Source organism: Electrona antarctica, assembly GCF_951216825.1.
Source record: "Electrona antarctica genome assembly, chromosome: 21".
NCBI classification, from domain to species: domain Eukaryota; kingdom Metazoa; phylum Chordata; class Actinopteri; order Myctophiformes; family Myctophidae; genus Electrona; species Electrona antarctica.
Window position 1 is genome coordinate 24,695,128 of NC_136802.1, and position 13,204 is coordinate 24,708,331.

Sequence of the window (13,204 nt, forward strand, 5' to 3'; positions counted from 1 at the left end):
CGACTAATACTATGACGGAAAATGTTCGTCGACTACCTGACGGAAACTAAATGGAAACTACGGTAAATGAAAACTAAGCTATGATGACTAAAACTAAGAGTAAATATATTGACAATTTAGTCAACAAATAAAAACTAGACTAAAATGTTAGGAAGGACTAGTGGACAACAGATACAGTATAAGTAAGAGATACAAGGCATTTTACACTTGGTTGCATGCTGAAAATCTACAAGCTCACAACGCGTGTGACACGTGTAAAATCAGTCATTACGACGGCATCAAGGCTCACCAAAATACATGTTAGTTGACTAAATCAATGGCGATTTAGTCGTTTAAAATCGTATGACATTTAGTCAACTAAAAGTAGACCAACAGTAAATAATTCCAGGTGACTAAAATGTGACTAAAACTAAAAGTCTAAACTTGCTGTCAAACTCAACACTGCTTCATCACGTCCGTCCCACCACAGGTAAAGGCTCCAGCCCGTCCTCCCTGGGCTCTCCTCATCATCAGTCTCTGGACGGCTGCTACTTCTCTCCGTCCCTGGTGGCCGACTGGTTCTGGGGCGTGGTGAGCGAGGCCGTGGACGAGCTGCGCCGCTGCCCCCAGAGAGGCATCCCCGTCCCCGAGAGACTGGAGAGGAACGGACCCCTGGCCACCATCATCCTGCAGGTATAAGGGTCCTTTCAAACGGGACGCGATTAAGGCAGCCTAGTAGTTCATTTACAATGAGACACCTGCGTTTTCTTTTTCCTGTACGAGCGGAGAAGTCGAGCGGGGGCGACAACGCAAGCGTATTTTGTCGCACGTGTGCTCGTTTCGGGCACACGCCCGCGACTGACCAGACCTGGATTCGGTTAACGCTTGCGTTGTCGCGCCCCTCATGAGCAGACCTGTTGTTGATCCAGGTGACGTTGTCTGCGTTAATCGCTGCCAGTTTGAAAGGACCTTTATGCACCGAAACCAGGCCTCTAGTTATGTAACGGTGTAGAGCAGTGGTTCAGACCAGGCCTCTAGTTATGTAACGGTGTAGAGCAGTGGTTCAGACCAGGCCTCTAGTTATGTAACGGTGTAGAGCAGTGGTTCAGACCAGGCCTCTAGTTATGTAACGGTGTAGAGCAGTGGTTCAGACCAGGCCTCTAGTTATGTAACGGTGTAGAGCAGTGGTTCAGACCAGGCCTCTAGTTATGTAACGGTGTAGAGCAGTGGTTCAGACCAGGCCTCTAGTTATGTAACGGTGTAGAGCAGTGGTTCAGACCAGGCCTCTAGTTATGTAACGGTGTAGAGCAGTGGTTCAGACCAGGCCTCTAGTTATGTAACGGTGTAGAGCAGTGGTTCAGACCAGGCCTCTAGTTATGTAACGGTGTAGAGCAGTGGTTCAGACCAGGCCTCTAGTTATGTAACGGTGTAGAGCAGTGGTTCAGACCAGGCCTCTAGTTATGTAACGGTGTAGAGCAGTGGTTCAGACCAGGCCTCTAGTTATGTAACGGTGTAGAGCAGTGGTTCAGACCAGGCCTCTAGTTATGTAACGGTGTAGAGCAGTGGTTCAGACCAGGCCTCTAGTTATGTAACGGTGTAGAGCAGTGGTTCAGACCAGGCCTCTAGTTATGTAACGGTGTAGAGCAGTGGTTCAGACCAGGCCTCTAGTTATGTAACGGTGTAGAGCAGTGGTTCAGACCAGGCCTCTAGTTATGTAACGGTGTAGAGCAGTGGTTCAGACCAGGCCTCTAGTTATGTAACGGTGTAGAGCAGTGGTTCAGACCAGGCCTCTAGTTATGTAACGGTGTAGAGCAGTGGTTCCCACACTTTTTCCTTGTCAAGGACCCCCAAATTGACACAAATGTATTTGCCCACGGACCCCTATTTGAAGAGATATGCCAAGCACCCCCCATAAGAGAAGATGTTTACGGCTCTAGCAGTGATTCTCAACATGTTTAATTTCAAGGACCCCCAGTTTGACATGCATTAGTCTACGGACCCCCATTTAATGGCATTTCTATCTCTGAGACCCCAATTCATATTGTAAAATCTATGTTAATTTAAGCTACAGATCCATAAGGGTCAATTTCGTTCCAAACTATCATTTAGCTGGGGACCCCCTGGAACTCCCTCAAGGACCCCTTGGACCCCACTTTGACTGGTGTAGAGGGCACTCGGGTGGGGGTGCAGGGGTAAAGTAATAAGTATGCTTTGCCGAGCCATGAGGTCGATAGGGCAGGAGCTCATCTCCTGTTTCTGTAGCGTGAGGCAGCTTGATGTACAAGCAACACCCCCTGGACATGACGCTAGTATGTCACAGGGACTAACAGTAACACCCCCTGGACATGACGCTGGTATGTCACAGGGACTAACAGTAACACCCCCTGGACATGACGCTAGTATGTCACAGGGACTAAAGTAACACCCCCTGGACATGACGCTAGTATGTCACAGGGACTAAAGTAACACCCCCTGGACATGACGCTAGTATGTCACAGGGACTAAAGTAACACCCCCTGGACATGACGCTAGTATGTCACAGGGACTAAAGTAACACCCCCTGGACATGACGCTAGTATGTCACAGGGACTAAAGTAACACCCCCTGGACATGACGCTGGTATGTCACAGGGACTAACACCCCCTGGACATGACGCTGGTATGTCACAGGGACTAACACCCCCTGGACATGACGCTGGTATGTCACAGGGACTAACACCCCCTGGACATGACGCTAGTATGTCACAGGGACTAACACCCCCTGGACATGACGCTAGTATGTCACAGGGACTAACACCCCCTGGACATGACGCTAGTATGTCACAGGGACTAAACCCCAATCCAACCCTTGATGCCGAGTGCCATTGAAGGAGGCATTGGGCCCCTTTTTTATATTCTTTGGTATGACGCAGCTGGGCAATCCAACCCTGACTTCCCAATCTCAGACCACACACTCTTAACGACAAGGCCACTGAGCTAGTACTGTACAGTGTACAGTACAGTACAGTACAGTACAGTACAGTACACTGTACAGTGTGGTAAAGTAGCTGTCCACAATTACAGGGTTTGAGTCTAGGGTTCAGAAACCGCCGTGATGCATCTGGGGGGCACCATGTCCTACCGGTGGGGACTAGGGGTACTACTGGCTAATTGTAGTAGAAATAGAGAAATGTGCGGAGAGGATGAATTGGCATAATGAAAGTACTGGGAATAAAAGGAGATAAAAATTATTGGCTACTCTAAATGAGAACAAAAAATGGCGTAGCAGCCTAAGGCTATACTATAACTATACTGTTATGATGGCCCACATTTCAACTAAAAAAAGATAGTATACATTTTATTTAGGCTCCTCTAATAACTGCATCGTAATCTTTGCAATTCAAACTAAGGCAGCCCTGCCAAAAATCTAAAAGATTTATATTAACTAACCAATGAGCCGAAAACCATAACTGTGGACGTGCTGATGTCTTCCCATGTTGTCCCCTGTCTGTCTGTCTGTCTGTCTGTCCTACAGGCTGGCTCCAGCCGGGTGCTGTACGACCTGCTGCCTGTGGTGTCCTTCAGGGGCTGGCCGGCCGTGGCCCAGGGCTGGCTCACTGCAAACCACTTCTGGGACGGCAAGATCACAGAGGAGGAGGCCATCTCTGGCTTCTACCTGCTGCCGTGCTGCTCGCCGCTGGGAGGACGCCCCGACAGGGAGTGGAGACTGGCCTTCTCACGCAGCGAGGTGAGGCCACACCAAGTGTTCTGTTGACTAAAGCCCAAACCACACCAAAGGGTTGAGCCGGGACGAGACGGTTTTAGCATTCGTCCCAGCGGTGTGTTATGTCCTGTTGCACGTCGACCCAAGTTGACCCAAGGGATTCAACTCCTCGCAACCGTTTGGTTGCAACAGCTGCAACGAGAGCACGTAACCTGGTGGTGTTATTGTACTGAGTGGGAGCCATATGCCCAAAGAGGTGGTGGAGAGCTACTGCTGACACTGTAGCTTACACAAAACGTATAAAGTAGCCGGAACGAGACTCAAGTCTACAAGTAAATGAACGCTGTTCACGTTGAAACCCCATAGCTAAACAGCTGACCGAAGCGCACCTAGCTTTGATAATGTGCTGCAGCCACTGAGTGCTGCATTCTATGTGGCGGTAGTTTAGAGACCAGGATTACTGCATGTTTTTTGTGAGGGTACCTACCATTTTCAGAAAACTGACAGGATATAGAAGACATTTTTAGAATCTGATCTCAGGTCAAAATGGGTTAAGTCCAAAAGTCCGAACTAACCCTTTAAAGATCGAGGTCAAAGTCACCATACAGAGAATGAGACGAGACGTGCGATCAGGGTTTTCACCCCCAGGTGTATTTGTTTTATTTTCTTAATTGAATTCAAGAATCCATTTTCCCCTTCCTTTGCACCTTTCTCTGTTCCTCCTGTCTTCCTCTTGTTCCTCTGTAATCCAACAGTGTTCATCTCTCTGTCCACCTCAGGTTCAGCTGAAGAAGTGCATCCCCTACCCCATGGCCCAGGCCTTTCAGGCAGCCAAGGCCGTGCTGTCCCGCGTCCTGGCGCGCCCGCGGACCGGCCTCAGCCCCTACCACCTGCGCACGCTGCTCTTCTGGGCCTGTGACCGACTGCCCTCCTCCTACCTGTCGTGCCCCGACGCCGACACGCCGGCCCGCCTGCTCCTGGGCCTGCTCGACGACCTGGCCCACTGCATCCTGGGCAAGAGCTGCCCCAACTACTTCCTGCCCCAGTGCAACATGCTGGAGCACCTGACGGATAGCCAGGCGCTGCTGGTCGCCCGGAAGCTGGGGCACGTGCGCTTGGATCCAGCCGAGCACCTGCGCGCGGCCGTGGACCAGGCGCGGCAGGCCGGCCAGCTGAAGAAGGAGGCGGCGGCGGCCAGCATGAACGGCCACGGTGGCTCGCCCGGCCACCACCACCCGGCCAACGGCATCATCTCGCCGTCGGAGGACAAGCTGGCCCAGCGGCTGCAGCAGTTGGTCACAGAGAACCCGGGGAAGTCCATCTCCGTCTTCCTCAATCCCGACGACGTCACCAGGCCTCACTTCCGCATCGACGACAAGTTCTACTGATTGTGCCGCAACTTTGAAGTGTGTGTTTCTGTGTGTGTGTGCTTGTGCGTGTGTGTGTGTGTGTGCGTGTGTGTGTGTGTGTGTGTGTGTTTGTTTTATATACTTAACATGCCTTCTAAAACACACTGTACTTGAGACACGGCGACAGAGAGCCGGAGGCTTAGAGACTTAACATATACGTGTTCTCTGAACACTACAGGCCAAGCACTGACACTCTTCCTTGATCTTTCCTTCTAGAAGCTAAACGCTAACGACGTTAATTCTACGGAGCTATGTTGCTGCACAGACTCTTCAAAACCAAAACAAAAGAACTACACATCCCTAATGACAGGGTGACCTACTGCCTGTCCCCCAATGGAACGAACAACAGTCACGTATGGCGACGTAGTAACCAACAATAGTCGTACCTCAGAAATGCAAGTCGTTGAGCTGTTGACCGTGAAGACAAAGTTGTTTTTTAACCAGACTTTTCAGCTAGCACTGCAAAAACAAGAACATAGAAATGTTAGAAACAAGGCCCTCAGAGGACATGGTAAGGAGTCTGGGTTGGTGTGTAGACTCATCCCTAAGAGTCTTTACACATAAACGGTTTCAAGAAAAACACCTGGAATGCAGAATTCCTCCCTTTTTTATATTTTGGCCCTGTCCTCCTCCTGACTGTACTCCTTTTCTTTCATTCTCTTTCTCAGGTATTTGTAATGTTGTTTCTTTTCTATGTAAATGACTTCATATCTTTGCTAAGGGTTTAGGCGTCCTTCATATCTCGATGGCGCCGCCCCCTGATCGGTCCTGCATTTCAGCATTTCGTTGCGTTGGCGGAATGTACCAAAGAGCTTTGAAAGAAAGAGCCCCCCGCATTTGGAATCGGTTTCGCAACCCTAACGTTCCATTCGCCATCTCTCTCGATCATCAAACCGATAGGTGCTCAGCATCATTGATTTAACTTCTTTATCCCTTCAAAATTTGAAGCCGATTGAAAAGGTGTGGCAATGAACTTATATAAGCCAGTCTTTAAAAAAGAAATATATATATATATATATACTAGTACTACTGAACGATTTGGAACTGCTCTCGTGAATTATTATTATTATTTTTATCTTTTACATTTTGTTTGCCATTTTTTGGGGGTACCTTAGTTTAACTAAAAGTCCGGTCCTTTGCATCTAGCGAGATCTTGACATTATAGTGAGCCCTCGAAAGCCATTCAGAAATATATTCAGCTGCTGTACAAACAACCTGAAGATCAGATTTTCTTTGGTTGACTTTGTGGAGAAATGAAGCATCTTTTTAGGAGATGTCAAGAAGACAATGCGTGTGTTTGAATAGCAGAGAGGTATAGGCTAGTTAACCACTTCACCCTGGTATCCCTATTTGGGACATATCGTTAAAGGTCGAAATGTTCAAACATTTAGATTTTTCTAAATAGATCTACAAGTTCACGTGTTGCATCGATTTGTGACATATCGTGATGCTTGTAGATCAGCTTTTTTTAACAGGGCTTAAGTGGTTAATTGGCTCAAGTGGTGGGGCTGGTGCTCAATAGCATCGTCGTTTAGCAACTGTCGAAGATGCCTTTGTGATGCCATTTGGTACTCGACTTTATGTGCACAGGCTAGTATGTGGAAAATCGAATTGTTTAACTGTGTGTTTGTGTTGGAAGGCTCATTCGCGTGACTCAAATTCGATTTGTGAGAGACTTGACTGGCTCCGATAATTGTCCACCCTCTCATCTGCTTGGTTGGTCCGTTTTAATGAGCGTCTGTGTGTGTGTGCGTGGTTGTGTACATGTGTACGCTAAGTGTGCAGGATCCAGACTGCCCAGTGAATCATGCCTGTGGTGCATGTCAGGCAGTTGCTGCGCCCTATCTGGTCTAGCCAGATGTGAGGCAATCACAGGGGGAATGGAGGGATGGATGGAAGGAGAGCGGCATAGGGTGTCTGTATGGAGTGATACTACTGTGAGGGGGGAGCATACGGTGGATAGTGATAGATGAATGGATTGATATACAGTATATGGTAGATGGATGGATATACGGTATATGTGGAGAGATGTATGAAGGATGGATCGATGTGTATATGGAGAGAGGAATGGGTACGTGGATGGATAATATACGGCATATGGAGAGAGATGGATGGAAAATCAAAATGTACACATCAGATTGATGGCGAGACAGGCTATAGCCTCTTTGAAGTGATTTTCAGTAAGGAGAAGGTGGGCGTCCTGTGGTATTGGATTCTCTCGCTCTGTTGATCTGTTTTCTCTCATCCCACCTCTCGTACATATCTGAACTCTCTCTCTACTTGTCCTCCGATCCGTGATTCTCGTCTCCATGTTCCATGTTCTCTTTTTCCCCCCCTCTCTCTCTCTCGTCGTCCCACTTGAACCCACAAGAGGACCCCTATTATATCAGATGCTTGTCCACACTTTAGGTTCTTGATTAGAAGACCCCCCCCAGAACAGCTGGTAGCATCACTCTAAATGTCACAATGTTGTAGCCTGGCTAATAAGCCAGACTCAAATCACACTGTGGTATTTGAGTCTGGAGATGCTGTGTATGGATCTTGTTTCCCGGGGGGCGGGTTCAAACATTTTCTCTTTGACGCAATTGGTCAGAGCTACTGTCAGTCAAAGGTCTCAAGCATTGAAAGTCACTGTACCAAAGCCTGCCCATACCATGTCCCGGTTGGCCACACCAGTTCTCTGGTGTAGGAAATGGGCGTACAATTGAGCCTCTCCAGACCGTAATCCGCCGGCAGGCAATTTTTTTTTGCCAACGGCTGATTCGGTCTGGCTTATTAGCCAGGCTAACAATGTTGCACCTCTGTTGGACTGAAACATTGATAGTGGAAACGGATGGATTCACCGTGACCGCCGACTGAAGCCGTTTGTATGGGTGCTAACAGGCTGGCCACACGTTTACTGCATAGAATTTATTAGCCCTACATGTATTACTGCAGCTTAGTCAATATAGTGTGGTGCAATGGGGTGGGTGTAGATGTAGGTCAATACTGGCACTTTGATTGTGGTTCTAAAAAGCTAGAGTGCTTACTACTGAATTCAGAAGTGTGTGTGTGTGTGTGTGTGTGTGTGTGTGTGTGTGTGTGTGTGTGTGTGTGTGTGTGTGTGTGTGTGTGTGTGTGTGTGTGTGTGTGTGTGTGTGTGTGTGTGTGTGTGTTCGGTCAAAGTTCAAATTTTCGAAAACCAAAGCAGATCGGTACAGAATTATGAATATGAATCCTCATTTTAAGTTTAGGTATCTGTTCAAGTATCAGACAGGACGGTGCGTTTACTTTTCTTGGTCCCTTTTTCCAGCATGTTGTAACCACTTGAACCCTAGTCCTTTTTCTGGGCATGTCATAATAACAGGCGAGCATTTGCCGAAAATAGCCAATCTATAAGCTCACAACGCTCTGTGAGCTTGTAGCAGTGTTGATTTCGTCCACTAATACTATGTCTTCACTGACGAAAACTAAGCTATGATTACTAAAACTAAATATATTGACAATTGTGTCAACAAATAAAAACGACTAAAATGTTAGGAAGGGACTAGTGGATAAGAGTTCCAGTATAAGTAAAAGACAAGTCATTTGCATGCTGATGTGTTGTGAGCTTGTAGATCGGCTATTTTCAATATTTTCAACAATCAGTCATTATGACGGCATCAAGGCCGACTAAATTAAATATCATACGATTTTAGTCGACTAAATCTACAGTTGATTTAGTCGACTAAAATCGTATGATATTTAGTCGACTAAAACACATTCCAGGTGACTAAAATGTGACTAAAACTAAATGAGAACTATTCAAGAGACTATGACTAAAACTAAAATCAAAACATGCCGTGAAGATCAACACTGCGCTGAAGAGATGTGGTGTAGTATCCCTGGACAACTCGGTATATTGTTGCTGTTGTTAGACCGCCTATCTCCATATTCTTCTCCATAACCTTTTGTGTTGTTTGGTAAATTAAAGTCTTACTTGATCACACTACAACTTCACACAAAAGCAAGTAGCAGATCCACTGTGAGGCATTTTGAGCCTGTAGATCTGCTGCTTTTGCTAATTTTCTAATTTGAATCCTGAAAAGTAACAGTTTTGGACATATGAGGTTTCCCAACAGGACTATTATAGGGTTTAATTATTATTTATTTTATTTTGTATTTGTTTAAGGTGAGACTATTATTTTCGGACCACTGCCCCTTTTCAACAGTTTGACAAAGTCATTGAAGTTCCAAATGTCTTGGACGTGCATGTTCACTTTGTACCTTAACGGGCCTATAGGCGGAGATCAACCAAACACCCGGAACAATCTGTTTGTCTGGGCCGAAATCAAAATGTACACATCAGATCAGATCTTGCCCCACAAATCTAGCCTGACTCAGATCTGTGCCACATCGAGATTGACATCCGCTTGGTCCAACATGTCACATGACATGACAAATCCTATTCCAATCTGAATGTGGCTCAGATCTGATTCATGCTGGATTTGGCTGCCAGTGTAAATGGGGCCTTAGTGCAGATTATCTACTCTTGTATATCACGTTGACTGAATTTTAGACATGTATGCAATCAAAAAAAAGGAAGAAAAAAATATATATATGGAAAATCCTATGGAATTTACAGTATTGTCATATTTATACTATAGTCAATATATGGTTATAATTTGTTTATGTTGTGAAAAGGTGGGGGGGGAATCAAGAACATGCTGCCCAGGGGATTGCATTGAATACCAATACGTCATTATGCTATCGTTTCATGTCCACACAACGATCGGTCAAAATGTATCCACGACTACTGCTAATGATATCTTTATTACATCAGGGGTCTTCATCAGGGGGTCAGGGACCCCTAGGGGGTCCTCAGAGTTTTATATTTACCACTTGAACCCTAACATCCTTATACTGAGGAGAACTTTAGCCAAGGAAAAAAGGAGCAAACCAAGTACATATAGTGAAAGGTCAATTTACTAGCTGGTATTGAGGGTTTAAGTGGTTAAATGTCTGGGGGAAAAGAAAAACAAAACATGAATTCACACAACACTGATGGATGAAGCTGGTCAATGAGGACTGCAACACAATGTCATACAATGTAGTGGGGGTCCCCACTTCATCCGTCTCAGTTAAGGGGTTCTTGACCTGAATAACGTTGAAGACCCCTGCCTTACATGTCTGTGCTTAAACTACTGATGGTCCTATACTGTACTACCTAAAGAACATGTCATTAATCTCTCTAATTACCACAACCAAACAAAATGCAATGAATGTAACTCTGGTTTGCCTGCCCAGGCAATTTGGCCCGGTTGAAACGACACGAGCTGTCGTTTCAACAATCAATGTCACACTATCTCGACAGAATGACTAGCCTATATAAGTGCTGAGGTTGTGTGACCTACAGCCATTCTGCTGTAATGGAATACTGTTCTTTTAATATCTCTTTTCTAACTTGAGTTCTTGCAGTACGTTTTTTCAAATAAGTGCATTATTATTATAATTATTATTTCATCATTGATTTTGCTGTATTTATCTTTATTTGCTAAGTTGATATTGATCCATCTCAAAGGGTACTGCAGTAGCATGAAATAAATCACTATACATTTCAAATCCAAATGGCCTGTAGCTGTATTCTGTATCATTGTGATAACATAATTTTTAATGGTTCAAAAGTGTTTTATTTTTTTAGATTAACATGAAATATTAGCAAATTGAATCATTAAAAGGAAAAATTCCATAGCTTTCTCCCCTCAGTAAATCATGTTTATGGTTTTATAATGGCCTCTCGACAAGGTTGGTTTGACTCGCAATACCGTCTGATGTCAACAGAGGGTGCTCCAACACAGGCTTTGTTCCTGCAGGGTTCCACACAAGTGTCAGAATGTGATTCCACAGTGGTGGAGAAAAGTATACTTATATTTGTTACTTAAGTAAAAGTATCAATACTGCAATGTATGTAGAACTACATTGCAGTATTATAAAATGTTTTAAAATAGCAGAATCTACAAGCACACAACGCGCTGCAATGCGAAGTATTGTGAGCTTGTAGATCTGCTATTTTCAAATGGCCGAAATGTATAGGGCTAAAGTGGTTAATGTAGCCTATGTTACAATATTTGCCTCTGAGATGTAGTGGAGTAGAAGTAAAAGTAGTAGAAATACTCAAGTAAAGTACAATAACCTAAAAAAATGTAGTACAGTACTTGTAATGTACTTAGTTACTTTCCACATGTGTGTGTGTGTGTGTGTGTGTGTGTGTGTGTGTGTGTGTGTGTGTGTGTGTGTGTGTGTGTGTGTGTGTGTGTGTGTGTGTGTGTGTGTGTGTGTGTGTGTGTGTGTGTGTGTGTGTGTCTTGGCAGCACAGATCAGATGCTCCAATTCTGCATTATTCATGGTTGCTGTCAGATGGAAACATTGCATGTCCAAAACTGTTACTTTTCAGGAAATGGGTAAAAAAAAAGGAAAGAAAGAAAAAACTTCCAATGCAGTCAGTTATTATTAATTCACACGCTCTTGGTTAGATATTTATAAAACCCACAGACAGACTTAACCACTAAAGGTGTTAGTGATTTTCTTTCAAGTATGTTAAAAAGCTCTATATTGTCTCCATGTCTCTAGCTTTTTTTTAAACAGAAAATGCATTTTCAGAAACTGAAACTTGGATAGCAATTTTCAGGATATAGAAAGATCAGGATACAGATTAAACAAGTGGAATTGTGAGGACACAAAGAAATTAGCAGACAAAATTAGAACTGGGACACTATGAAAATTATAGCTCATAAATAGCTACTGTCTCCTGCTTGGCTGAAAAGTTGTCACCGACCTGAAAATGTATTTTCTGTTTCGAACTAGCTGGAGAGACAGGGAGACCTGTTACTGAACAAACACTATAGCAATGATTACTATCAGAATATAGTGATTTAACCTTTTAACAAATAACTTTTAGTTTTAACCAAAAAGTATCACTTACTCTATACCTTTAAAATGTAATCATTTTTCTAATCCAGTGAAACTATAATGAGCTTGTGACTCACTATTTCCACTATTGTGACACCGTTGTACAACAAACTAGGGCATTTATTTATTTTAAAGTTGAACTATGGAGATGCAAGGTTTCTGCCCGACAGCAACGACATGCACTGAATATCTACTATTGTACACCTTCACATTGTAATGGTAAATGGTGCATTTATATAGCGCCTTTATCCAAGGCGCTTTACATAGATTGTGCATTAAATTCACCCATTCACACACACATTCATACACTGATGGCTGCGGAAACCATGCAAGGCACCAACCAGCACATCAGGAGCAATTAGGGGTTCAGAGTCTTGCTCAAGGACACTTCGACACTAACTCTGGGGGAGCCCGGGTTTGCCACCACCGCCCCCACATTGTGTATGGATGTTCTGTTCGGTTCTGTTTCAAAAGAGAGCCATATGCACAACATGGTGTCTCTAAAAAAAAATACATCGCATGGATGCACCTGGGACGTATCCTCAGTGATGTATCCTGAGGTCAACAGGGTTTCGGGTCTACCATGGAAGGACTAGGCTCTGTGGGTTGTCTCCTGTCCGGGCCCCTCCTACGTTTATTAGGATTACGATGGGAATGAGTCATTAATTGGCATTTAATGTTATATTAAGCTCATGACAACTTAACAGTATAGTTTTCAAATCTATAGGTCATTTGGAGTCATTTGGAGTTGGGAGAAGTACAAAATCTATGAGCCGTAGTTTAATGGCACCTGATTCCTGGAGATTGGAAAACGTCATTACAGATGATGCATATCGTTGCTGTCGGCCAGAAACCTCATATCTCCATATTCTAACTATTTTTTGCTGCTTTTTAATTTGAATCCTTAAAAGTAACAGTTTTGGACATGAGGCTCGAGAACTCCACTTTCAGCTTGCCAAGATCTATTTTGGGAATGATTGCGACATAAGGTCGCAGTTAACTATGGAATCACGCATTTCCTGTCAGTTTGTGTGTCGGGCACGTGACATCACGTGACATCATCAGGGATGGAGCACGTGACCTCACGTGACATCATCAGGGATGGAGATCCCTGATGTCATCAATATTAAGCCCATATATGGATATCCCTGATGTCATCAATATTGGCCAGCAACTCTACATCTGAC

The 13,204-nt window shown here is 44.6% G+C and overlaps 1 protein-coding gene across 2 annotated transcripts in view; it reads left to right on the top strand.

Annotated features, from left to right (window-relative positions):
- The window catches only part of tmem102 (transmembrane protein 102), a 38,188-nt gene extending 27,512 nt beyond the window's left edge, over positions 1–10,676 (top strand). For both annotated transcript variants that reach the window (XM_079491420.1, XM_079491421.1), the window contains exons 4-6: positions 470–672; positions 3,493–3,705; positions 4,461–10,676. In XM_079491420.1, the coding sequence (XP_079347546.1) occupies positions 470–672; positions 3,493–3,705; positions 4,461–5,069 (1,025 nt within the window). In that variant the 3' untranslated portion in view covers positions 5,070–10,676. The remainder of the gene's footprint in view (positions 1–469; positions 673–3,492; positions 3,706–4,460) is intronic.
- Positions 10,677–13,204: the final 2,528 nt, after the last annotated feature.